The 27,063-nt window shown below is 44.2% G+C and overlaps 2 protein-coding genes and 1 non-coding gene across 6 annotated transcripts in view; 2 read left to right on the top strand and 1 right to left on the bottom strand.

Annotated features, from left to right (window-relative positions):
* The window catches only part of polr1a (RNA polymerase I subunit A), a 40,612-nt gene extending 25,545 nt beyond the window's left edge, over positions 1–15,067 (bottom strand). Inside the window, exons 1-14 of one of the 4 annotated variants that reach the window (XM_036550806.1) lie at positions 14,871–15,067; positions 13,710–13,914; positions 12,624–12,773; positions 10,118–10,225; positions 9,911–9,996; positions 8,987–9,102; positions 8,270–8,356; positions 4,433–4,541; positions 3,874–4,036; positions 3,276–3,449; positions 2,916–3,038; positions 1,921–2,148; positions 1,212–1,466; positions 237–428 (exon numbers count right to left, since the gene is read on the bottom strand). In XM_036550806.1, the coding sequence (XP_036406699.1) occupies positions 237–428; positions 1,212–1,466; positions 1,921–2,148; positions 2,916–3,038; positions 3,276–3,449; positions 3,874–4,036; positions 4,433–4,541; positions 8,270–8,356; positions 8,987–9,102; positions 9,911–9,996; positions 10,118–10,225; positions 12,624–12,773; positions 13,710–13,914; positions 14,871–14,947 (2,073 nt within the window). In that variant the 5' untranslated portion in view covers positions 14,948–15,067. The remainder of the gene's footprint in view (positions 1–236; positions 429–1,211; positions 1,467–1,920; positions 2,149–2,915; positions 3,039–3,275; positions 3,450–3,873; positions 4,037–4,432; positions 4,542–8,269; positions 8,357–8,986; positions 9,103–9,910; positions 9,997–10,117; positions 10,226–12,623; positions 12,774–13,709; positions 13,915–14,870) is intronic. The other 3 variants (XM_036550807.1, XM_036550809.1, XM_036550808.1) reach the window with 3 other exon arrangements.
* Positions 15,068–15,073: 6 nt separating this feature from the next.
* ptcd3 (pentatricopeptide repeat domain 3) lies at positions 15,074–26,847 on the top strand. Its single transcript, XM_036550810.1, has 24 exons — positions 15,074–15,385; positions 15,648–15,700; positions 16,067–16,106; positions 16,235–16,280; positions 16,363–16,431; positions 16,664–16,768; positions 17,087–17,210; positions 17,382–17,497; positions 17,607–17,686; positions 18,506–18,593; positions 18,741–18,801; positions 19,756–19,838; positions 19,926–20,070; positions 20,401–20,451; positions 20,728–20,817; positions 21,184–21,212; positions 21,316–21,422; positions 24,357–24,435; positions 24,526–24,616; positions 24,879–24,964; positions 25,066–25,214; positions 25,922–25,963; positions 26,170–26,328; positions 26,748–26,847. Exons 1-24 carry the CDS (start codon positions 15,297–15,299, stop codon positions 26,815–26,817), a joined length of 2,052 nt encoding a protein of 683 aa, XP_036406703.1. The 5' UTR covers positions 15,074–15,296; the 3' UTR covers positions 26,818–26,847.
* LOC118793772 lies at positions 24,076–24,218 on the top strand. The gene has a single exon (XR_005005708.1). It is a non-coding gene; the product is annotated as a small nucleolar RNA SNORD94 (small nucleolar RNA).
* Positions 26,848–27,063: the final 216 nt, after the last annotated feature.

Genomic DNA, 27,063 nt, shown 5'->3' with positions numbered 1-27,063 from the left:
CAAAACAGGAGTGATTGGCTGGGATGTCAGCCTGTGGCCAAGTTGGTCCCAACTCAGAATCCTGACATAGTGCTAAAGAGCAGGGTACAGGCCTCAGGCAGGACCAATCACTGGATCTGCTAACTGCTCCAGTCCAGTTTGCATTCTGACCATACTACTTCTGGTGCTTACCAAACAGCCCATGAACAGGGGGTGCTCACGTTACACCCCACCCCACACCCCCACGCGCCTGCTACCTGTTTGCCTGTCCAGAGTGGACAGGGCTTGAGGAGGGCAGGTGGGAGCAGTGTGACCCGGCCCCTCTTGTCGGTGAGGCCACGGTACACCAGCTCAGTGTACTGGTCACGGGTGAAGAAGCAGCCTCGCACCGTCATGCTGGTGCCGGCCACCATGTGGTCCTGGATCAGCCCAGCCAGGGGCTTCCCGTCCTGAAGAAAGACCAGGCGCATCTGTCAGCTACACTAACACATCCACCAGAGGGCGCTATTGCATACATCACAGGGCAGAGGATGGAGTTATGCAGTTGTCATCATCTCATTTTCTCCATTGAAAACCCAGTATGAAATTCCATTTTTTACCTTATGTGGTTGCTTATGTGGTTTAATATCATCCATTTACACAGCTGGATATGGCCACTGCAGTAATCTACACAAAGCATTGTGCTCAATGGTACAGCAACAACATCCCCTATCCTGCAATTTGACCCTGAAATCTTCTCTGTACCAGTCCACCCTTTCTCTGACCCCAGACTACAGATAGAAATCCTCAGTGCTACCCATCACCAGGACACAAATATTATCATATGACCAACAAGTTTCCAAATATTCTTCCCCTTTTTCATGCTGAAAGGAGGGCAAACAGCTGAGCACATCCCCCCAATGTACCCTGAGAGACTTGCACACATTTAAGGAGAGGTCAGACAAGGGGTCCCTGGCCAAGGGCCAAGACCCTAAACAAAACTGATACTCTATGAATTAGGCATAAAGGCGGCAGTGTAGCATAGCGGGTAAGGAGCAAGGCCCATAACTTAACCCGTAGGTACTTAACCTACAATTGCCTCAGTAAATACCCAGCCATATAAATAGATAACGTCAAAAAACAGTAACCTATATAAGTCGCTCTGGATAAGAGTCCGTTAAATGCCAATAATGTAACATAAAGCCAGCTCCAACCTCCTCTGCTGGACTCCTGAGGCTGGCTCTGCCTCCTACCTTGGGCACCAGGTACTGCTGGTCGGTGCTAACCAGTGTGTAGGCCTCGGCACGGCCCAGCTCACTCTGGGGGAAGTGGGCGTTCATCTCGTCGCCATCAAAGTCGGCATTGTAGGCCTTGCAGTTGGCGTAGTGCAGGCGCAGGACCTTCTCCCCGGGCAGGATGCGGGCACGGTGAGCCTGGATTGAGGGCCGGTGCAGCGTGGGCTGCCTGTTCAGCAGGAGCACGTCACCGTTCTTAATATGTCGGTTCACCTAAGGGGCAAAGGTCACACTCATTGCCTGCATACGTACAACAGAATTGAATGAACTTTGCTGTCCCTGAAGATAAATACAATCAAGCTCCTCTGCCAGTTTACATGAGAGCAAAAGTCACGGTCACCATTACAGACTGTGCCAGTTCACCTGAGAGAGCAAAGGTCACAGTCACTGAACCCTAATGTGCCAGTTTACCTGAGGGAGCAAAGGTCACAGTCATTGAACCATAATGTGCCAGTTGACCTGAGGGAGCAAAGGTCACAGTCACTGAATTCTAAGGTGCCAGTTCACCTGAGGGGGCGAAGGTAACAGTCACTGAACATTAATGCACCAGTTCACCTGAGGAGGCAAAGGTTATGGTCCATGATTCTTTGGCTATGATTTTTATGAACAGTGGAAAGGAGGCGTCAGGGTGGGTGGGGGAAGGGAGAGCAGGGGGTGTGACTCTTACAATCTTCATGGGCATCTTCTGTGGGCCCTGGGATGGCGTGAGCAGCTGCTTGGCAATGGCCTCACGCTGGGCAGGGTTGGTGGTGCTGAGCATGGTGCGTGAGCCATCCTCGTTCACCACCATGGAGGCACCCGGGTGCACGTTGGGCCCGTTCATCACCGCCTGCCGCAGCTCCTTCACGTTCCACGGCGTCACAGGCTGTGGGTACGTTAGCTTTGTTGCGAACACCTGGGGCGGGAGCACGGGTCACACCAAAACAGAAACCCATACCAGAGAACCCCAACATCAAGGCATCAGACTGCATCTCAATTTTTTAAATACACAACAGATGATGCTATAAGATAAGCTCTGAAAAGGGAAATGAGTGGAAATGGCACTAATGTTCCAGATTCAAAATTTCAGTTTATTAAGATGAAGACCTTTACCAAACACTTTATATACTACCATAAGTGTCACCAACACCTGTAAGATCCCAATCAATACCATGATAAAATATCATGTTAATATTTAGCTCATATTGTATCTATTGTACTTTATGAATCACACATTCGCCAAAAGAGGAAATCAATGCCATAACAATAACAGCACTACATCATTATGATGGAAGATAAAAATGTATCCAAATAAAGGAGACACTGTGTACCCTCTGCCTGTCCTCCTGGTAGAGCAAGGCATAAATCACAGAGGAAATGGAAGTATTGTGACTAACGTGCTTCCATACCCTAGTGAAATGATATGTGAAGTTAACCAACATGGTCTATAGCATGGTCTATAACCAACATGGTCTATAGCAGATTCCCACTGAAAACAGTGCTGATCCCTGATCCTAAGCATGTATGCATTTGTTTTTATAGACATAAACAATATACAGTACGTCTTGTTGGTTATAGTGACATTCTGATTGGACAAAATATCACGGAGCACTGTAATTGGTAAAACTCATCCCGTTAGTTTTCATACATTATTGGTTCGGCAGTGCAGACACAGGCTCGTACCATGGGTATTCCAATCTCATTGGTTGCTATGTACATGTCAGGGCAGATGACTGAGCGTGCTGCATAGTCCACTCGCTTCCCCATCATGTGCTTCCGGAAAAGCCCTTCCTTCTTCTCCAGGATCTGGGAATACAGTAGATGTACAGGCATGCTGAGCACAGGGGATGTCAAGCTGCACTCCAGTGGATCAGAGGCACTCAGTAAAGCAACATGTCGTTGCATTTTCACTGGAATCGCAGCAGTACCTTACTGAATGCAACAGATGTGTCACAGCCAGGACTCAAACCCATTTCCATGCTGCCATGCAACCTGACTACAGAGGGGATGGTAGGTAAGAAAGGTGTGTGTTTGTGTGCCCACCTGGCGAATCCCGGGGAACTTCTCGGTCATGAGCTTGTCCATGTCACTGTCAAACACAATGTTGACATGGCTCTGTAGCCGGATCCACATGTTGTAGAACTTGTCCATGAGCGTCTGGCCTGAGAGCGCAGATAGGAAGTCCTGGTCGATCTTGCTGGGGCCCATTTCCTGTGCCTATGACAGGGAGAGGGAGAGAGACAATGAGGATTTCTCACTGGATGTTCCTGGGTGAAGGCGAATGTACTCGGAAAGATCCTGAGCTGAAAAACTAAGTGACCATCAGGAGGTAGAGCACATAATGTGAAAATGGCCTGCCCCCACACACACCCCATAAGGGAGATGCTGCCCTCCCTGAGTCCTGTCAGCCCTACCCTGCCCCACCCACTCCACTCACCTCCTCCAGCCCTGTCCAGCCTACCCACTTCACTCACCTCCTCCAGCCCTGTCCAGCCTACCCACTCCACTCACCTCCTCCAGCTCTGCCCAATTCACCCAAACCTCTCACCTCCTCCAGGAGCACCCATTCAACTCACCTCTTGCAGCTCCGCCCAGCTCACCCAATCCTCTCACCTCCTTCAGCAGCGCCCACTCCACTCACCTCCTCCAGCTCTGTCTCGCCTTTGGCAAGTGACCGCGCCTTCTCTCCCGCCATGAGCACCAGCAGCCTTCTAATGACTTCACAGTCCTTCATCACTGCCTGCATGTTGACTGTCTGACCATTTGTGAACATCTGGTCCCCCAGGCAGTTTATTGGCCTATACCTGTGCAAGGACGAGACCCGCTTATGAAAGCCCACCCGGGTGAGTGCATGAGGGCCATATAACCCTCTTTTCCATGTTTGGATTTAAATCACAATTCAGCCCTCAGTGCAACTTTACAAACCCACCATGCAGATGCTGTGCCTCCAATACTCACCACAGACAAAACATTTTGTGTTTGTCTCTCCAAAACAGAATAACTGCATGAAAACATTTCATTTATAAAGTGAAATCTCAAGTGAAGTTCTCACCAGGTCCAAAAACATAGCAAAATTAAGATAGCATACAGTAAAACAAACAGGGTGCTCACAAAAACAGGGCAAGTAAAAGATGAGCTTTTAAAGTGGGTCACCCTCAAAGCCCCCAGCAGAGAACAGTGCTGTCTGATTGCCATCTTACCTTGTCGGAGGGACAACCAGGAGTTCCAGGAAGAAGGCATTAGGGCTGAAGGTGGACTTGGAGCTCTTGCACATTTCTAGCCCAGAAAACAGGTGCCTCAGGAAGAAACCTGGAATATAAACATGGCCGACGGTGGGTGGACCAAGAGCGAGGCTGACGTTGTACAGCGCATTTCATTTAGACAAGCTCAGAGCGGCATTCGGTCAAGCATGCACCCGGACCTGCTGGCCTGGTTAAAGGCCTGACCCAAATTAAAGTACTAACACCCACTGAGATCGTCTGTTTGTGTATGTATATATATATATGTGTACATATATGCATACATATATATATATATATATATATATATATATATATATATATATATATATATATATATAGTGCTGTGCAAAAGTTTTTGCCCCCTTACTGATTTTTTACCTTTTTGCACCTTTGTCCCACTTAACCTTCTCAGATCATCAAACAAATTCAAACATTACACAAAGATAACCCAAGTATTAAAAAAATGCAGTTGTCCTGTTGTGATTTTATTTGTTAAGTGAAAAATCCTATCCAAACCTACATGATCCTCTGTGAAAAAGTAATTGCCCCCTTGTTAAAAGGTGAGGTAATTGTGATAAATCCTATTATTGGGGAATGCTGAGTTCAATTTCATGGCCACACCCAGGCCTGATTGCTGCCAGACATTTCCAATCAGGAGACCACTAACATAAAACCTGTCTGACAAAGTGAGGTAGGCCATACTGAACACACATCATCATGCCGCGTTCCAGTGAGCTTCAAGAGCAAACAAGAAAGAAGATTATAGAGATGTCTCGGTCTGGGAAAGGATACAAAGCCATTGGTAAATGTTTGGGACTCCAGCGGAGCACTGTCAGAGCCATTATCCATAAATGGAGAAGGCATGGCACAGTGGTGACCCTTCCCAGGAGTGGCCGACCTAGCAAAATTACTCCAAGAGCACGGCGCAGACTAGCTGCAGAAGTCCAAAAGGATCCAAGAACCACGTCTAAACAACTGCAAGACTCACTTGCCACAGTTAATGTCAATGTTCATGACTCCACCATCAGAAAGACACTAGGCAAAAATGGCATCCATGGAAGAGTTCCGAGGCGAAAGCCACTGTTGACCAAAAAGAATATCAAGGCCCGACTCACTTTTGCCAAGAAGCATCTTGATCATCCCCAAAGCTTTTGGGAAAATGTCCTCTGGACTGACGAAACTAAAGTTGAGCTTTTTGGGAGAAATGCATCCAGTTACATCTGGCGCAAAAAGAACACTGCATTTGATAAAAAGAACATTGTGCCAACAGTGAAATATGGTGGTGGAAGTGTGATGATCTTCCACCACCATATTTGCTTTGCTGCTTCAGGACCTGGGCAACTTGCCATTATCGATGGAACCATGAATTCTGCTCACTACCAAGAAATCCTGGCAAAGAATGTTCGGTCATCAGTTCGAGACCTCAAGCTAAAGCGCACCTGGGTTCTGCAGCAAGACAACGATCCGAAGCACACCAGCAAGACCACTTCTGAATGGCTAAAAAAGAACAAAATGAGGGTTTTGGAGTGGCCTAGTCAAAGTCCCGACCTGAACCCTATTGAGATGCTGTGGCATGACCTTAAAAAGGCTGTTCATGCCCGAAAACCATCCAATCTGGTTGATCTTAAACAATTTTGCACAGAAGAGTGGGCCAAAATCCCATCACAGCGATGTGAAAGACTCATCACCTCTTATCGCAAATGCTTGACTGCAGTTATTGCTGCAAAAGGCAGTTCAACCAGCTATTAGGTTTAGGGGGGTAATTACTTATTCACATGGGCCTATGTAGGTTCAGATGTTTTTTTTTTTCCCTTAATAAATGACATTGGCACTGAAAACTGCATTTTGTGTTTACTTGTGTTTTATCTTTGTATAATATTCAGGTTTGCTTGATCTGAAATGGATGAGCGTGACAGACGTGCAAGAAATGTCAGAAATTGGTCAGGGGGCAAATACTTTTGCACAGCACTGTATATATATATATATATATATGTATATATACACATATATATAGATATATATGTATATACACAGACAGGCCTAAAACCAAATGATTTCTTCCCCATGCGCAAATTTCCCTACCACTGAAATCCACAATTTCTTGCTGATCAGACAGCAGTCAAATTTACTGTCTGTACCAAACAGTAAGGATAAGAGAGCAACATTTCATCAGCCCGAACAAGGGAAAAGCTGTCATGTGTCATCAGTGACTCACTAACCTAATCCAATCATGTGTGTATTGCTTTACAGCAGGGGTCTCCAACCTTTTTTCATCTGAGAGCTACTTTGAAAAAATGAAAGTGGCAGAGAGCTATTCATGTCTTATATACTCACATGTATTCACATAACATACTAAAACACTCACATTAGCCAGCTGAATTAAGCTACTTTTGTATATACACGTATCAAATGTCAATATCCAAAGCTCACATTTTGGATCAAAAGTATCTTAAATTCACATCAATAGCATGCCAAATGTACGTTCTGTATCCATATGTTTCAAATTTCAATGTGTCAAGCTGGGATACCAAGCTGCAGCTTTGACTGCGATGCCAAAGAGCCAGACTCGTTGGTATGGCAGTCAGAGTGCATACTCAACCATAGTGACAGCACTCTGTCACACACATAATATATCAAAACATCTTAAATTCACATCAAAGTCATAGAAAACATAGAAAACATTACTACATGCTTATGACGTGAAATGTCAGACAAATTTGGTAATCATTGGCCACTATTTTGGAACATTAAGCCACGTTAAGCCTTTTCCTTATAATGGGCATCAATAAAGAGGAAAACGCTTAATGTAAGATAACGTCCATACTCATAGGAATTCGGTTTTGATTTTTTGCCAGGTGAAAGTGTTTATGGAAAGACATGTCCGAGAGAAATTTGGTGATCACTGATTGCTGTTTTGGAACATTAAGCCACGTTAAGCCTTTTCACGTTTTCACAGCTTTAGAATGTCCCTGAAGTGGTGCTGAACGTTGCGCCTTTTACTGACTGAAACGCTGCTACTACAGATGACGCACACATACTTTTCCTTCACATTCGTGGAAAAAAAAAAAAAAAAAAAACTCGTGTTCCCATTCCTCATGGAAATAGCATGTTTTTTTGGTCTGGCCACTTTCTTTGTTCATCATAAATCTTGCTATTTTATAAGCTAAACTGGCTTGCTAACACCACCGAACTCCTTGTTTTAGCTCAGTAGCTACCTACTACTAACTGATGTGACGACGTGTTGACAAACTTGACAGTAGCATAACTTATTTGATTGACAGCTGATATCATTTTGTGTTGGAGGGGGGTGGGACATGACATCTGTGTATTTGATTGGATTGAAATGGGAAGAGGTTTCCAAGGTGCATTTATTTGTTGTCAAATTTTTTTTGTACATGATCTCTGAACCTTTTGGCGAGCTACTCAAAAACAGGCAGCGAGCTACCGGTAACACATGAGCGACGTGTTGGAGACCCCAGCTATAGAGAGAGAATAGTTTTGATGGGTTCACAGGAGTCAGCATGTTAAGGAGCTCATGAACAGGATGGGTGCAGAGTGCAACCTGGCTCTCATATCCAAACTCAAACATTACCCTTACATGTGCAGTTTTTGCATTACTGTTGGGTATGTTGTATTGCACATATGATATCACTACATGCTATAGCACTGTTTGGTGGATTGACACAGTCATTCAGATGTAATTCACTTTGGATAAGAGCGTCCATGAAGAGACAAAAATGTCAGTCTTAGCCCTGATCAAGCTGTGATGAGACTGCAGTCAGGCTGTGGTCCTACCTTCCTTTTCCCACAGTTTGACCACATGCTCCTTGGCAGTGCTGGGGGTTAGGTAACCCCTCTTCCCCAACTGAGACTCCTCAATCACTGTCACAGGGGAAAACCAGAAGTGAAGCCCTGACCATGGAGAGCAAAAATCCAGCCACTGCACCCTTAAATGACCATGCTAAAGACAGGAGCAAATGGTAAGGATTCAGCAGAGTATGTCACACTTACGGGGGCTACTGCAATGGTTAAATAAGAATAGTTTATAAAAGCTAAAAAAATGACTGCTTCAATCATACCTCTACCCTCTACATCACAAGAAAAGGTGCCATATCACACAATCTCTTTATGATCTGATTCAGTTTCCAAAGTGTTCTTAACATTTTTCCACAAAGCTTCTTGATAACTCTCTCAATAACTTTCAAACATCACAGCAACACATACCACACATGCCTGGTGATATTCAACAGACTGAACATTGGAAACTCTTGTTTTTTTAACCTTGAAGTGGAAAGCATTCTGCTTTGCTAGCTAATTCTGAATATTTTTACAGGGGTGTGGCCATCCACAAAACAGCCACATCTAGCACCCCAACATTGACATCATATGAACCTCCTGGATATGAAAATGCAACAGGTGGAAGGACCTTCAGAGCTGAATATCTGTTCAGTAATTAGAGTATCTGTGGTAACACTGAGTGGCGACCTGTGACCTGTGCCTTGTGTCAGTTACCTTCCGTTTTCTTCTGATCAAGACCGACCTTCTTCTTGTTCTCCTTGCACAAGGCCGCAGGCAGCATGACGATCAGCTTGCTGTTATGTTCCTTACGCACCTGTGATCGGCCCATTCTGTGGAACAGCGGCCAACCAAATGCATATGTTGAACTCCAACATCTGAAAACTATCAGCCATCTAGAGGTAAAATCTGAGATAATTTGATTAAATTGGCTTTTTAAGAATTAATTCATTGAAATTCAAAATTCAGACATCTTCTGGAATATGTACCCAGACAAAGTACAGAAGATGTGAACGTAAACTTAAGAGGAATGGCTGTGAAAGATACAATGCCAGGCACAGCATTATAAACTGAACAAGACCAACACAACAGATTGAAAATTGCTTGGTATGCCAAACCAAACATCTTCCCCGGCTTTTACATCTCACAATACCATTCTAGGCGTAAATCTTCAACTCTGAACCATAATCACAGCAAAGGCATGCAATACCAATGCAGCAAACATGTGGTATACTGACGTGTCCTGAGGCTATAGGACTGCCACACTGACGACCAACTACAAGCACCACATCTTTCAAAGCCCACTCATAGCTGTTCTCAGGCAAAGTGTCAATAACTTACATTATCACCACTGACAATATGGCTACTGTCATGGCTACTGAAGATCTTTGGACAGTCAACCGTTATTTGCATTTATTGTATATTTAAAAGAAGTGTTTGGGTGGATGTACCAAGGACTTGTGTCCAGTAATGATTAATGCATGTTTGAAACAAAACACTCGTGACAAGCTAAAAATCTACCTAATAATCTGTTTAACAACACAATGGTCATTTCACACAATGGCAAATGTAAATAACATTCTGACAAACAATTTGAAATAAATTTGAGAACATGAGTAGCCCCCCCACACACACACTCACTTGCAGTTGGGACACCTCCGTGAGCTCATGTGCATCCTCCAGAAGTTTGTAATGAGGTTGCTCCTTCTCTCACAGACGTGTTTCACCTGAAGGTTAAGCAGAGGGGAGTGCTTAGCCATTTGGCTTAGTGGAGAGAAGAGTGCATGACTAAGCGGTAGAGAGTCACTAATTGTCTGAGGAATGTTGGCATGCAACTGGCTCACTCACAGGCGACTGGTAGTCTCCCTGTCTGTGATTCCTGAGGATCCCATCAGCAAAATCCTCCAGCACCTCCTGGATCTCTACACCGGTAGCTTGGGCGTTACCCTCCAGGAACTGAAACAAACCTCATATAAGAATCATGCAGTGCAGCAGGTCTAGGCTCCTCACACCTGACTATAGGGACATTGCATGAAATCCCAAACGGGACACTGAAACAATCCAAGCTCAATTCAAGTCACAGCCTCAACAGGGAGATTAGTCATAGAAACACATGCATATTTTGGAGTGCCGTGTGGCCTTGTGGTTCGAGGATGGGGTTTGCCACCACACTGTTGTAAGTTTAAATCTCTGGAACGCACTGCTGTTATACTCTTGAGTAGGGGTGCAACGAATAATCGATGTAGTCGACTAAAATCGATGACCAAATTAGTTGCCACCAAATTTAATTGTCGATTAGTTGGTGGCGTCATCGTATGTGTTTTTTGTGCTATCTCGGAATGCTCAGACATGTAGCCTAAGCTACGTTGAGTATGGAGTATGGGGTTAACAATAGAGACGGCAACACCTTCACGACCAAAGACCTCAAAAGTATGGCAGCATTTCGCTCTTAACCGTTTCACACGTAACTTATTTTATGCTATGTAGCGCACATTACGTTATATGGTTCGTTGTCGGAACATATGGAACAATGGTGGCGACACCTGAAGATTTATATGTAAGTAATACTGACAGATGGCTTTGTCTAACAACCCAGCAATTCACTTACTCTGAAATTTGGTTGGAACATGTAAATAGCTAAGGTTAGCTAATTAACGTTAGCTATGCTTCCCCTATCATTCAGCCGATCGCATGCAATAGACCAAACGTTAAGGAACGTTAAAGTAAGTAAATTGCTAAGTTGTTAGACGAAGCCATCTATCAGTATCACTTACATGTAAATATTCAGGTGTCGCTGCCATTGTTCCGTCCATTGTGTCTTCATCTCTGAACTTGTTGTCAGGACTCAGGTGTTTGAAATAACAAGTCTCTGCCCAAACAGTCTGCCTGTCGTTCAGTTAACAGAAGCTGTCAATCAAGGTTCAATGAGATCGTGTGGGTGTGATTGTGTTGAAATTGACCTATCATATGAGTGTCAGTGCCTCCCTTGGTTTCCACCCCCAAATTGTCAAAACTCAGGTCAATTCGCGCGAGCACAGTTAACCCGCGCGAGCGCATATGCCCTCCAGCGCTTGCCAAGCAGAAATTCTCCTGCACGTGGTGGTTGCTTTGTGTGCGAGAATGTTTTCTGCGCTCAAGAGAATGTTTTATGCGCTCAAGAGAATGTTTTCTGCGCTTGTGACTTTTGACATAAATCTGACACCATATGCTCAAGCATTTGAAGAGGTGGCACGTTGGCTCTCTGGATGATGAAGACTCGTCTCGTTAAGTTAGTCAGGTAGCTAGCATAGCTAATGTTGGTGGTAAAAGCCATGTTACTTCACATTATGAGCTAATGCTTTCTATTTTGAAATACATTTTCTCTTGATCAATAAATTATTAATGACGTTGAACATAGTGTAGCAAATAATAACCTATTATTCACAACGATCCTGTTCACATTCCAAATGTGCCCTAACTTTACAATGTTAAACCAGAGCCGGTCTGCTAATTAGAAATTCTCAGCTTAAACGTTGCCTTGTTGTCATGGCGATGTTTATGGCTGGAGTTAGTGTTGCTGCCGAGTGCACAAGTTTAGAGAACACCGGAGAATTTGATACTTTCTAAATCGCAAAAGATTCCTACAACTCACGTCTATGCATGCGTGCCCAATGGGGGTTGCATTCGAATTAACTCGAGAGAGTTATGGGTTTGTTAGATCTCCTCATGCAACCATGGATGGCTTTCTTCAAAGGAAGCAGACTCGTGCTCCCTAGCAAGCAACTGCCCTCACTGAATTATTCCTAGTAACCATTCATTAAAAGACATATTTTTGAATGAATTTTTTTATTGTCTTTATTGTTAGTTAGCATATGTCTAAAACAACCTAAGGCTAAATTTAAAAGCCGATCGATAAATAAGAGCCATTGAGTAATTGTGCGATTCATAATCTGAATAGTCGATTATTTGTTTCAATAATCGATAGATTATTCAACTATCAAAATAGTCATTAGTTGCAGCCCTACTCTTGAGCAAAGGTCTTTGCCTACAATAGTTATGACTTGAAACCTATTACCAGTACACTGCAGCTACTTTTGGAATTTGGGTAAAACCACCTCATAATCTTGCTGAAAGCATGCTAAACACACTGATAATGCTTGTTTGTGTGGATCAGTCAGTCTGTATTCTACAGGGTTACAGGAATATTTTACAGGCTCATAGAACGGACATCGTGAATGTATTCCGCAGGGTAATGGAACAATGTGTATCGATAAAGAGGAAAAATCAAAGCTCCCCCAAAGTATTGTTTGAAGCTGAGGAAGCTAATAGGGTGCCGCCCATCCTCCTAGAGCCCCAAGGGTCTGTGCCAGCTCACCCGGTTGAGTTCAGCATCCAGCTCGTCCACAGCCTGCAGTGCCCCCACCTCCAGCACCTTCAGCTGGTAGAGAAGCAGGTGGATAGCAGCCCTGGGGCAGGTGAGCATGTGGCAGCTCAGGCATGACCCCCGCACCAGCAGGTAGAGTTTCTGAACAGAAGAAACAAACACACCACACAACACGCTCAGAATCATTTCTTCACAGATATCAGCAGTGCTGCAGCATGGCATAGTGCCGCAGAAGGGCTCATAACTGCAAGGTTGCTGGTTCAATTCCCCACTGGAATACTGCTGTTTTACTCTGGAGAAGGGCATTTAAGCCACAACTGCCTCAGTAAATATCCAGCTGTATAAATGGAAAATTGAAAACTGTAACCTGTGTAAGTCACTCTGGATACAAATCTCTGCTAAATTATGTAATTTACAGTAATGTAATTTAGGTGTTTGTGACTTGCTGTGTGTGTTTAGGAAAGCAAATGAGAACTTTGACAGTTTATTATGGACAAGGATGAAATAATGGTCAATATACGAAGGTATGTAAATGAAAAGGGAGCAAACCATCAATCTAGGATGGGAAGTTTGCCAGCCAAGGCTAAGACCCTTCGATCATTCAAGATGAAACTGAACACCATGCTGGTTTCATTCTGAATGTACTCTGACCTTAACAGAGTACATATTGTATTTATGGCTGTTTGAATAGCTGCCTTTGTTGTTTTAATGCTGTAATTGATGTTGTTATTGTTTTTAATGCATTATAAATGCATAATCGAGTATAACGTAAACACAGGTCATCATTATTATAAATACAAGGGTGCAGACGTATGAGCTAAGATGGACTGAATGGCTTCTTCTCATTGTAATAGTCTTGTCTGTCACGCAGGAATTCAAAGCTGTGTGATCTTGGTGCACCTCATTAGATAGGCACCCACTCCACATTTAATCTCCTCTGTTCTGAAAATGTTTTTTGTGTTAGCTTAGCTTGGATCATTTTACAAACTCACGCCCATCTTTCTGACAAACTGGGGCCACAGTTCAACCAGATCAATAACAGAGCATAATTCAACTGTGCCACAGGAGGACGCTTACATCGAAGAAGAGGGGGTTGTAGACAGGCAGGGGCAGCTCCACGTGCCCCAGGTGGCCGGGGCAGTTGTTGAAGTCCTGCATGCAAGTAGTGCACACCTCTTTGGAGTCCGCCGGCCCGAGTGACAAGTCATACAGCCCGTTGGTGGCAGGATTGCCCACACTGTCCAGGAACCTTGGGTTGGTGATTGTTTTCACACTTAGTTTCCTAAAAGAGAGGCGGGAGGGTTTGAGATCAGAGGGAAATCGACTGTCCATCTTGATCGCTGTAGCCACGTAATGACTGATTACAGATCTTGACACCCTTACCATACGAGGATGTGCATTTACATCTACTACGCTTCAGTTAATAAACAACTAGTCGGAAAGAGATTTTGGTGTTTGGTGTTTTCGTTTATGAAAATCCGCTAGCTTAGAGCAGCGTTTCCCCAAACCTCTCCATGGTCAACTCGTTATGAACTCTTGAAGCTGCTTAATAACAAACTGATCATTTAAATCAGCTGTGTTGGAGCAGGGAGAGATCTAAAACATGCAGGACAAGGGGTCCTCCAGGAGAGGTTTGGGAAACGCTGCCTTAGAGCACACACGGACGGTGTAGCAAGTTGACAGAGCGCGTCAGTGACTAGCTAGCGTCCGAACCAGAGACGTGATCTGCCGTTTTTTGCACGTAATGGTAATACTGTTCATGTGACCTTATTATATTCGCTGTCGCGCCTTTGCGTTTAACGACGCTGTGGATAAATGCGTCTGCCAAGTGACCAAGTGTGAACAGGGATACACTGTGGCTGCCACTTTAAGTGAGGCGCTTCTGCTGGCGAAATCTATTTAGTAGTGATCCAGCAAGGATGGCGAAGGAGTGATAATGTGTTAGACCTACCTATAATGCTCTGGTAGACAAATATTTACCTAGTCTACCTAGATAACTCGTATTATAACTATTTGGCTATTAGCTGGCTGAATTCAAATATACCCATATAACTGGCTATACGCAACTTGTGTTTGTGTTGTTGAAAGATGCACCAAGTTATGTACCCGGCTAGATGGATGAACATTACAAACAAGTAGCGAACGATTGGTTAACATTTCAAAATTTGCCAACATGTACTACCTGAAATTTGCTAGCAAGCAAGGTTGTCCTGCTAGCCAACTAGCTAAACCGCTCACCTGATTTCGTCTGAGGAGTACACGCCAAATGACATGCCTTCGAGTCGCCTCCATGGAAGCTCTTTGCCAATCAGCATTTTTGAAAGAAAATTTAACTTAAGCAAAAAACATTAATTTATTTTCTGTCGCGTATGCGCCTGGTTCTACATGTGAAACAAGCAGTAACCGTCACACGTGGTGCTCAATATGGACGATACCAAGAATGGCATAGAATTTAGGGGTAGGGGTCGGCAAAGATTGTATGAGGGGAACACGCCATCTGTTATTTTGGTTTGATTAAGCCAGTACAAAGTAATGTATTATTATTTGTTGCTGACCGCACGTAGTATATTACTACACTAGACAACGAACATATTATGTACACAGTTTAAAATATCGTTTGAATAGTGCATTCCTTCCCGGCATTCATTGTGGCGTTGTGGCAAAATGGCTGCTCCCTGTGCTGTTGCGGGGTTATTCAGCCATAGGTGTAGAAGAATAATTCTCAGCAAATTGGAAAAGTTATGGCTTCAGAGGTGAGACACATCCCAGTGAGATTAATAGCCGCTATGGCTTTTTCCATGGCTTGTGTTTTTGTGTTCATTTTACAGGTAAAACACCGTCACGGCGTTTGACCTGTGTTAGGCTGTGAGAAGACAGACTTGGCTAAAATATGTCTTGGGTTGGCTTAGAAGCTGATGATTTTGCTTGTTCTGTGTAACGGATAACTATATAACTAGTTAAGCGTATTTGACTTAAATTTTTGTCGATGTGTTAAACTGCATTTTTCGCTTACAGGAATTTCGGAGTGAACTCGTCCGTGGGTCAACACACCGAAACTGGAAAACCAGGTAGACTTGCTTGTTACCTGGCTGAGTATGTATAACTGTGTCAGACAGTGTCAGATACTTATTTAATCCAATTAAAAACTACAATCCCTACCACAATAAGTACTAAAACTGGTAAATTACGTATTTTACCGCCGGAGTCTTCACATGAAGAGAGTTGGTGGTTTTGAGATCAGTGACAGTGAACGGAACGTTAAAATGGACGAGCAAGCCAAGATTTGTAATGCCTCCATTATGAGGAACCTGTAGCCTTTCTTTATTAAAAATGAAATGACGTGGTTTCTGCGCTGATATTGCATTGGTTTCCCTTGAGGCGCGTTGGTGCTGTTGGTGCTGGAGTTGCTAAATCGATGTCATGTTTATTCCTAGCGTCTGTCGACGAGATTGTCGTTCCGAAAAAGAAAACATGGTACGTGTCTGACAAGCATTTATTCCAGCAATAGAAAGCGTAGATGGATAGATTTGCTCAAAACAATCCCACAGCCCAGCTTTTCCCGTATTGAAATGATGGATCCGTTCCTGTCCTCCTCTCTACAGGGACAAAGTTGCAGTTTTGCAGGCCCTGGCCTCCACAGTTAAAAGGGTACAGTTTAAACGTTCACTTTATCATACTGCTCTAGGTATGTTGCTGCTTTGTCAGAAGCCTAAAATGGATTCTTTTACAGGATGCCACTGCAGCACAGTACATGTTTCAAGATGATCCCTATCTCACCCCGAAGATGTCTGCTGAGTTTGTGAGTAGTATGGTCCCACCTACTGGTTTAGGTATTGTGGTGTTTTACACAGTGGTTTTTAATTAAACAGAGTAGCTTGTTGTTTCTTAGCAAGGGTTGATTATGAGTGGGGGCCTTGCATTTTTGGCAGTTGGGTGTTGTAGCTTTTGGGTAGGGTGCTGTGAATAATTGGCGATTATTTAGATAACTTCATTAAAATTGATCTCTCGCTATCTTTTGATTTTGCCCACAGAAACTGTACTCCCTCTCCCTGGAGTCAGGAAGAAGTGCTGCGAAGTACATTGTCAACAGCTACCCCAAGTTCTTTCAGAAGGACTATGCAGCGCCCCATATTCCTGTGAGTTTATTACGGTAGCGTCTCAGATGCTCTATTTATTATGACCAGACACTCAGCTCTATATGCTTCACATTGGAAGTTGTCTGTCTGCTCTTGTTGAAGCTGTAACTATTCTGAATTGCTGGCTCAACAGAAATGTGGTCTAAAACAGCATCCATAGTCAGCTTGGGAATGCAGACAGCATCAGACCTCCTGTAAGCAACTGGAACCTCTGAGATAGATATCAGAAGGAACACAGGAGCTGGAGGTCTTGACAAAATAAATATAACTAAAATCTGTGGTGGAATCCAAAAGTTTTGAATTCTCTCTTTTCCATAGTGCCTGATGCCTGAGACCCTGGAGCCTCAGATCGAGGAGGTGAGTGAGGCCGCCCTCGTGGAGAGGATCCAACTTCGGAAGGTGGGCGCGGCTGTGGACCTGTACGACCAGCTGCTGCAGGGAGGCGAGTAGAACAGGAGTGCCTGTGGGTGTTTCAGCTGCACAGCTCTGTACCACTAGCCTCACCTCTGTCAACTACAGGCATCTACACTAGGACCTATGAAAATGTGTTGACCATATAATACAGCACAAGACGATACGCATTACTGAAAGTGACCAGACTTTCCCGATGCAGGCACCGTGGTGTCTACGGACGTCACCAACGACTTGCTGGATCTGATCTGTTTCTACGGAGACCGTGATCCTGCACAGGACGGACCCCGTAAGGAGGAAGTGGAGGTGGAGGATCTGGTCAGTACTGAAGCGCATTTGGGGTGGACAGAGGGTCAGGTTGTCATGATATCAGCTGTGGGGTTGCTTGGGGGGATGAGTTCCAACAGGAGGTCTGCCCCCGTTTCAGGAGGAGGTCCAGGATGATGTGCAGAAGCAGAAGAAGGGGAGGCCGCGCACAGCGTCTGAGCTGATTGGAGTGGTGTGGAGGTGAGGAGCTTAGGCCGGCCTTTAAAAGACACTGCGGACTCAGAAGCAACAGTAGTTTTGCCTCATGAAAGAATGGGCATTTCATTCACGTGATCATAGTTGTCTCCAAAACACTGGTAGGTTTAACTCACAATCCAATGTGTGTATCTTTGCCTCTTGAAATTTAGACTTTTCTGGGAAGGGCTTTGGAAAGGTATATCCAGGATAGAAGTATTTGGTTGGACGTACTTATCTCGCACCATGTCGGTGGCGCTTACAAGGCCAGTTTAAGAGCTGGGTGCATTCAGCCAAAACCTTTCCCTAGGTTTTTCTTTCTATTTGAATGGCCCTTGGTGTCTAGAATGCAGAGCATTACAGAAGCATGGCGCTCTGAGGTGAAAGCAAGGAGGTGAAACCCTGCCATCTAGTCAGTACGCAGCGCTGTCTTCTTTGCCAGCAGACAAACCTCCTTGTAGCCTTTGTGCCATACAGTGAGTACTACACTGGGCTGGACTCAGTTGGCATTCCATTAGAAACATCCTGAGAAAACCAGGTTGCAGTTGGAAATGGTGTCAGTGGGCCATCTTACTTCTGGACCACCTAACAATCAAGTGCCCTAGGGCAGCGGTTTGGGCAATTCATTAAACTGAGTTCTCTGAAACTTGCCTCACTGTGCTCATTATAGATCCACAGTTACAAAAAGAGTAGGGTTTTCAACTCGTAGGCCTTCTAAAAAATCACCCCTGCCCACCTGTTGTTGATTGGTTGCACTCTCCCCCACAGTCCCCTCCCACCCTTGTGGGTAACCAAAGGTTTAAAAATGGCACTCATTTCATGCAGGAAGAACAACAATGCGGAGAGGATCTTTAACCTAATGCCAGAACTGAACCAGAGGGCCTACTGTGCTCTAATCAGAGGCATGGTGAAGGTAACCAGTCCTGGGAGGACTCTTGGACACTTCGTGTTCATTTATGTGCTTCATACTCTACTGTTATTTTACATTACTATTCTAGTTTTAGTTTCTGTTGTTTCTTTCTGGTGTATATAACAACATTATGTCTGTATGAATCTGCAGCATGGAGGGTACGAAAAAGCCTTCAGCACTTACACTGACATGCTGAACGACAGGCTGACTGGTGAGTTCCACAACAGGAGGAAGTGGGTTTGGTCAGCAGTCCTCATGAGTGGTGGGGTATGTCCCTTGGCTGAAGGGTTGAGCGCATGACTGAACAGTGATTTTTATTGTGTTGCTCCCTTAGGAGTGTTTCACACACACACACACACACACTCTGCAGAGAAACACAGAGAGAGAGAGAGAGACGTTCTCTGGTATTATGTTAGCAGACGTGGACACGGTGGGTATTTTACAAGAACAGACCAGATAAAGCAACTCCTTTTCTCTTTATCGTGTAATTGTTCTCTGACTTTGGTAGTAGCTTCGAATTCTATGAAGGAAAGTGGCAGCTATACTGCATTGGTAGCTATAAGACTCGAGTGTATTCAGCACACGTAACTTGACCATTGCGCAACATACAGCAAAGTTGTCCTGGCTAAATATAAGAAAGATAATAATTTGTTTTCTCTTCGGGCTATGGCAGTTAGAAAGATACAGAGTAACTTTAGCTAAAGTTAGACTACTAATTTTTCAGCACCACAGGTAACTTAGCCAACGTTAGCATTTAGCGTGAAATGGCAATAAATAAATGTATAAGCCTCAATAATTACATGTGAAATTAATAGAAATATTCATTAAATCAAAATATTGTGTTAAAGGTTGCACGTATTTGTTGTTTGTCACATTTTTGTGCTGGGTAATGCCAGCCCTTTCTGCCAGCTACCACCACAAGTATATTTCAGACCTGTGGGAAACACTGTCATGTGTTTAGAGATTGTGTCTCTGGCTGAGATGGGGACTTTCGTTGTTGTGAATTCATAAAGCATTTGAGAACCTCAGGAAACATGTCCAATAAGACGGCAAGGAAGTCACCAATCACCAGTCAAATCAGTCACTGAATGTGATACTGACAAGCTTTAATTTCCATGGCAGTTCTGTACAGTACGAAAAACTTGTCCTTCTCTGTCTCTCTCAGCGGATGTCCATACCTTCAACGCACTTATCAATGCTGCCCCAGAAGTCCGGGAGAAGTACAGCGACAAGTGGGACTTGATTGTGGTGAGAATGGAAACTGCTAGCCTCAGAGCCAAAATGGCGCCCAGTGGCAGCCCCAACATTGAGACCCCTGTCCCTCCTCACCTGCAGGGTATACTGAAACAAATGGAAGAGCAGAAGGTGCAGCCAAACCTGTTGACCTTCAATGCTGTGCTGAAGAGCCTGCGGCGCTGTGGTACCCATGGGAGAGCACAGGCTCTGCACACGCTCAGCGAGATGAAGGCCCTCGGCATCGGTCAGTACTGTACAGCACTGCCATGCACATTCCAACACCACAAACACCATGCAGGCGCCACCATATGGAGCAGCAGTCACTAAGTAATTTTGGATAGACACAAATGTGTGTGAGAAGGCATGCTAGATTCCGAAATGCATCACTTCATGACTTTATTCTTATGTCACCTTATTAATCTTTGTTTGTGTGATTTGTGCATCAAACCCATTAGATGGACCAGCAAAGTGCATCTCATTTTGTCCAGCATCAAAGCATAAACCCAAGCCTTTCCCCTGTGTCTTTATATATGGCTTGTCTCCTCACATCACCTCCCCTCTCTCCTCCTAACAGAGCCCAGTCTGGCCTCCTATGCCCATGTCCTGGGGATTTTCTACAAAGGAGGTATCTCTTTTCTCTCAGGAAAGTCATTATCAATCTGCTCTGGAAATGTTTTCCCTGTAGGTGGAGTAATAGCAATTTCTCTGAGGGCTTGAACCTGCAACCCTGATTATGACTCTGTATCCAAGCCCCAGTCACAGTTCTGCTCTTGTCAATTCCATAGTGTGACTTAGCTCTTGGCAAAATGGATGTTACAGCCTCTGTCTGTGTGAAAAGGGACATCAGGATTACTGTCTGTCCTCCATGTGTTTGTTTCTCTGCACCCTGTCACTGCTGCAGCCTCCTCCACCCGCAACCCCACGAGGATCCTGCATGAGGTGTTGGATGAGGTTTTGGGGAAGAGCTTTGTTGCCCGCGATCCGGATGATGGTGTGTCTTCAAGCTGTGTTGTTGCATAAATTCAGTGTCAGTTAACCTTAGTGTCACATGGAGGTTTGTTTGTTCTATAACACAAGTGAGAACATTTGGCTTTGGCTGCCATGTAATGTTAAAGCGTTGCTTTAAAGGGGCATGTCAAATGTTGCATTTGTTATGGAATGCTGAGGGTCATTCTCTGGTAAATGTCTGCATATTTGCAGTGCTATCAAGGTTAATTTTTACAAGGCTAGATTGACAACATGAGATATCTCATAATAAGTGGCACTTGCTGGGGTGTTCCTTTAAAATGCTACAGGTGAGACTAAGAGGGGTTTGGACTTTGGATGTGAAATCTTTTTTTCCTCTGATCTCTCACAGTGATGTTTTTCCCTGATGCCATGAGAATAGTAAGTACTCTTAATTTTGGATGCTGTGCGTTGTGGGTCTGATTAGAGGTGCAGTGTAGCTGGTGATCTTGGCAATTTGGGCTCAGCTCTATTGTCTCTGCAGTGCCTGGACCTGAAGGATGTGGAACTGGCCTACAGACTGCATAGGTTCCTGGAGGAGGGGGACAACTGGCAGCTGCTGGGAGATTCTTACCAACGAAGCATCTACTAGTGAGCGACACTGCCCCAGTTTTTGTTTGAGTGTGGGAGATTGTTACACCCACAGCGAGCCAACCCACTTTTAGCTCTGCAGTGGGAAAGGGGTATAATGAGCCATCCTGGATCCAGCACAACAGTGGGAAAGGGGTATAGTTAGTTAGGGCTGCCCCTGACCAAAGATTTTCCTAGTGGACTGGTAGTCGTTAGTTCAAGCCATTAGTCAACTAGTCGTCGCACTTTCTGACATTAATTTGATTATTTAAATATATATACTTTTTGGGACATCAGAAAATGGTTTGAGTTCCAGGGCTGAGAAAGAATGTTATAAGTAACGTTGTTAACACTGTCCTGCGTTACAGAGAAATACAAAACCGTAATAATGAGCCTTTAAAATATACATTTTACAAGCGCATGCACGAAGCGAGCCGTCTGTTAATGACAATGCTAACGGCAAAAGCGGTAATGATTCTGAATGTGTTGGAACAACCAGCAAGGAGACTGAACATTTTGTTAATTTATGTCAACACACTATAACATAATACAACTTGTAACACCAACACAATGACCTATAAAACAAATGATAAATAAAAAACAGAACATGAAGTTAAACATGCAGTAAGCAAGGTAATTTAGCTTCTCCAGTCCCCACGAACACTTGGATAAGCCTAATAGCACATATGACAATATATTTATTTAGCTGCATATAGCCTTAACTTTGCAATTCGTTAATGTTAATTAGGCCATTAATTATTTAGCCTAATGGAATAACAATGACTCTTGATAGTTAAACCTGACTTGCTTCTAAACTGAGAAACTCTGATATGGCAAACTTCAGGATGTGTTCAAGTACTAGGCCTAATTAATCTGTCAAATGATCATGACTATGACACATGAAAGAATAGACACAACTTGTCATTCCAAAAAAAAAAAAAAAAAAAATTACCGCTTGAGTGAATTTAGCCTACTTTCCGCGATCGAAAACAGCTTCTCGGGTAGCCTATAACTCTGCGAAAGTATGATGTATTCACACGATTTTTCAGGGTTCTCGTAAGTGTTGCATGCTGTACTTGCTGACACAGGCATATCAGACTTGTATGTGCTCGGAGAAAATCGCAGTGTTACTTTTGTCCCGTGTTAGTTTCATCCCGGCTCTCCCCTACATGTTTCATATGATAAATCATGTTTGAGGTCGACGAATGATAGGCGAATCTTTGCATGCAGAGTTTGCATGTCACATTCTTGGGGTCGTCTTTTACACGCTCAAAATGATGCCATACTTTGGATGATTTCCTGCCCAACATAGTCTAATAAGTTTTTAACGACAAGGCGCAGCTCCCAAATGGAGTTTGAGACCTGCGAGAAGTTGGCACCCCAAGTATTTAAAAAGTTCAAAATGGTATTACTGTTCGTTTGTCCTACGTTTGTGCCGTAAAAATTTCAGGAGCATTTAGGACTATTTAGGAGCAATTTGGAGAAGGTTGGGGTGCTGGGTGACGACATTGCCTAAAATAATGTTTATATCTAAAAAACCATAGCAGCACAAATGAAAAATTTTACGGCACAAACGAACAGTAATACCATTTTGAACTTTTTAAATACTTGGGGTGCCAACTTCACGCAGGTGAGTTTTAGGGGTTTTTTTTCTGCGACTAACCGACTACTGAAAACTTGGTCGACTATTAGGGGGCAGCCCTATAATGAGTAGGGTTGGGTGTCATTCCGATTTGATTCCGATTCTGCTTATCAATTCCGATTCTTATTGATTCCCCATTTCGATTCCAAATGTTAAAAAAAGAGGTCAAATGTTTAGATAACAAAAATATCTTTGTGAATTTTTTAAACATTAATTGAACAAAGTAAATAGTATTTACTATTTACTAGTATTTACTAAATACATACAGTAAAAACATGTGATCCACAGACATGTATTAAAAAAGCTAGAGCTGTTAATTAAACTAACTGCTAACTGTTTTGGAGAGACTATTTTAGTGTTCTGGTGACAAACACGTGCATTTTTATTTGTCCTATATTTTACTATTCAAGTACATCACATACTATCCCAACTATCAACAAATAAACACCTCGACCAGAGGTAATTTTAACCGTAAAAAGCAAATATAAAGGTGATTATACTTAGGGTTGGGTATCGTTTTATCGTTTTTTTGGGTATAATTTTATCGATTCACATTCTGCTTATTCTTGCTTGTTGCAGCACTGTAGGCTACAGTCTTTCAGATCAACGCCATGCTGCCTTAAATGGTCAGATTTAATGTGCAACCTGACTTGCTGTTGTGTTGATGTGTGACGTAGTCATGTAGACAAGTCCTGGCAGATAGTTACGGACGTCCTTGCAGATATGTAGCCTTTGTTTGCAGTAATAAAGGGTTATCGCGTTTAGGAACCGATAAGCAGAACCGAAATTGTTTTTTACGGGTACCCGGTACTTGGCATTTTGGATTCGGTTCTAATTTGGAACCGAGTTTTGGTTCCCAACCGTAGTAATGAGCCATCTTGGATCCAGCACTGTAGTGGAAAGTAGGGTTACCATATGTCCTCTTTTTCCTGGACATGTCCTCGTTTTGGGACCTAAAACATGCGTCTCTAAACGAGGACATGTCCGGGAAAAAGAGCACGTATGGTCACCCTAGTGGAAAGGTGTATTTTGGGGGCAGTGATGATTGGCGCAGGGGTACGGACCTCAGCTGGTGATGGGAGCTGAGCGTTGGCACTTTGCCTTTGCTCAACCGGCATGTGGCTGGCCCTCCAGAGGTGGTGTCAATGCGATACAAATGCCAAAATCTGAGCCTCTCAAAACCTAGTCAAGCAAAACCGATGCCAGCGGCATGACAGTGACCACTCCCTTTGGAGCCCACAAGTCCTGGGCTGTTTTCTGTGTGTTTTTGTTCTCTTTCACCATCTAAATTTCTCTCTGTCTCTCTGCACCAGTGGGAGATTTTTCAACCTGCTCTGCATGATGGAACACATTGATGTGGTGCTGAAGTGGTACAGAGACTTGATCCCCTCAGTGAGTAGTAAGAGCTCATCCATGGAAGTACAGCAATATTTGCCTCACGGCTTATGGGCAGTGTCTGACCAGCTATCGTTCTGTCCACAGCTGTACTACCCCAACCATCAGGGGATGACGGATTTGCTCCAGGCTCTGGACACTGACAACAGACTGGATCTCATCCCTGAGATATGGAAAGGTTTGTAATATGGATGAAACCAATTAATTCATTGGTTGAATATCAGTCCACAAGATGAGTAATCAGTTTTGTGGATCTGTATGGGAATGCTTGTTGAATAGGCAGAAATTAGATTCTCACAGCCTTAATCTTTCTCATCAGTAATGAACATTTTTTTTGTTAGTAATCACATTTTAGAAACAGTATTGATCCTGGTTCAGTTGATGATGATTGAGGATATAATGGTGAAACTGTACCTCTAATTGTGGTCATGTCATTACAGACATCAAGCAGCTTGGCCATGCAAACAGGCCAGATCTGGTAGAGGAAATGCTGGCCCTGATGGCCCGGGATGAGCAGAGCCCAGAGGTAAGGGGAGAGGGTGGTCAGCCTTTTCAGCAGCTCAGGTTGCATGTGTGGAGGTGGGTGTGGCTTATGCGTGTGTGACCCAGTCCTGGTGGTTTGCGCAGATCCAGGAGTCATTCGCTGACTGTGCCCTGGCAGTGAAGGCAGTGTATGAGCAGGGCATCCAGGGCAGGGTGAGCCTGGAGTGGACAGCCAGCTCTCTCGGGAACATCACGACCATTCTGCTGAGAGCACGCCGGACTGAGGAGGCCTGGTGAGACTGCAGGAACGGGAAATAAAGGAGTGGGTGGGGGAAACTGTGGAAGCAGGATGTAAAGGGGTGGGTGTGGGGGGACCGCGGGAACAGGATGTAAAGGAGAGGGTGGGGGAAACTGTGGAAACAGCACGTAAAGGGGAAGGTGGGGAGACTGCAGAAATAGCATGTAAAGGGGAGAGTGTGGGGACTGCGGGAACAGGATGTAAAGGCGAGGGTGGGGAAAACTGTGGAAACAACATGTAAAGGGGAGGGTGGGGGAGGGGATTGCGGGAACAGGATGTAAAGGGGAGGGTTGGGGAGGGGATTGCGGGAACAGGATGTAAAGGGGAGGGTGGGGGAGGGGATTGCGGGAACATAATTATAGAAGAGGGACAGAATTTGAAGAGGAAAAGAGGATGGAGGTCATGGGAAAAGGGTATAGAGGAGAAACAGAACAGAAAGTGAGGAGGAGGTAGAGACTTGAGAGATGAAATGTAAGAGGATGTAAGAGGTCTGAAGAAGGGGAACAAAGGTCTAGGTGGAACTGCATTTTGGGAGGAGAGAGGTCAGTGGCAGGGGTATGCCAGAGTGCTGGAGATTATTCTCAGATCAGTGTGCATTATACCTGTTTTTTTAGGGGGCCTTTTGCTGTTCATGGTTAAATAAGCCTCATATAAACCCCATAAGATGTTCAGCTTTATTTATCAAATGTTGTTTTGTATCAGGGCAATGCTGCAACTCTTCAAGGCTAACAACAGAGTCCCACCGTAAGTATGTGTGGTGTGTGTGTGTTTTCTTGTATGTGACCTGTAGTCAGAGTAAAAGAAAAGACTCAACAAGATTGAAATTATTGGTCAAGAACCAAAACATGACAGTGACTGGATTTTAGCTCAGTCCCTTTGAGTTTGTAGATAGTGATGTATGTAACTGCAGTGTGTGATGGAGACTTATAGGCATATCACTGTCTGTGCAGGGCGAGGCTGCTGGAGGAGTTCCTGACATGTGCCCAGTGCAGCGGCAGCTCCCAGCTGGCTGTAGAGCTGGTGCTACTGGCTAACAGCTTCAGCTTGCCTGCAACTGCACACATTGCCTACAGGGTGGCCAAAGAGTTCAACCTCAGTGACAAGCAAAAGTAAGATGCCATTTCTGTGATGCCCATTGCATGAACGTGTGTATGAGATGAGGGTAATTTGTTTCAGCACTGGTGATTTCTACCAGTGTTGGAGTTCTTGCAACAAGCAACTAATTCACACCTCATTTTCAAAAGGTGGCTTCAGTTAAATAATTAAGAACTGAGGCAGAAAAAGCTGATCGGATCTCCCTACAGGGTTGGGATTTTTGACCTCTGACCCAAACAAACAAGCCCAGAAATGTAAACACTACAGGAAGAGTTATGCTTGCACCCAAACGACATGAGGCAAAGTCAGATATTGATAAGTGTCTACATTTGTGTCAGTCTTTGTGAGTCTAAGAGCTCACAAAGAGTCTAACAGCTGAAAATCTGTTTCTGCCAGATTGTTTTTGAATGTGAAAGACTGTTTGCTCCCACAGGAAGGCTCTAGCAGGGCTGGAGGGCTCCAGTGACAGCAGTGGGAGTGACAGCGACAGTGACCACGAGTGACACCAGGGAGGAGTGACATCCATCAGCAGGGGGCAGTCAGTGTTATGTGTGTTTGTCTCAGTCTGTCAAATAAACATTGACTGAAACTGAAATATGTGTCATGTTTGTAAAGGGCCATTCATGGATAGGAAAATGTACTGACTCTGCAGCTTCTAACTGAAGACCAGTGCTGGTTGTCCAGTGCAGTTTTTTTACTATACCACAGAGCACATGCGGTTAAACTCATGAATGAACTTTCTTATGTTG

Source organism: Megalops cyprinoides, chromosome 18, assembly GCF_013368585.1.
Source record: "Megalops cyprinoides isolate fMegCyp1 chromosome 18, fMegCyp1.pri, whole genome shotgun sequence".
In the NCBI taxonomy this organism is placed as follows: Eukaryota; Metazoa; Chordata; class Actinopteri; order Elopiformes; family Megalopidae; genus Megalops; species Megalops cyprinoides.
This window is presented reverse-complemented; position numbering and strand designations above follow the sequence as displayed.

What these genes read in the sequence shown, in the direction of transcription:
- ptcd3 (XM_036550810.1), top strand. Translation starts at nt 15,297, where the DNA reads ATGGCTGCTCCCTGTGCTGTTGCGGGGTTATTCAGCCATAGGTGTAGA. An exon ending in ATGCAGCGCCCCATATTCCT is followed by an intron (nt 16,769 to 17,086) that starts GTGAGTTTATTA and finishes TCTTTTCCATAG; the next exon opens with TGCCTGATGCCTGAGACCCT. An exon ending in TGCCCGCGATCCGGATGATG is followed by an intron (nt 20,818 to 21,183) that starts GTGTGTCTTCAA and finishes GATCTCTCACAG; the next exon opens with TGATGTTTTTCCCTGATGCC.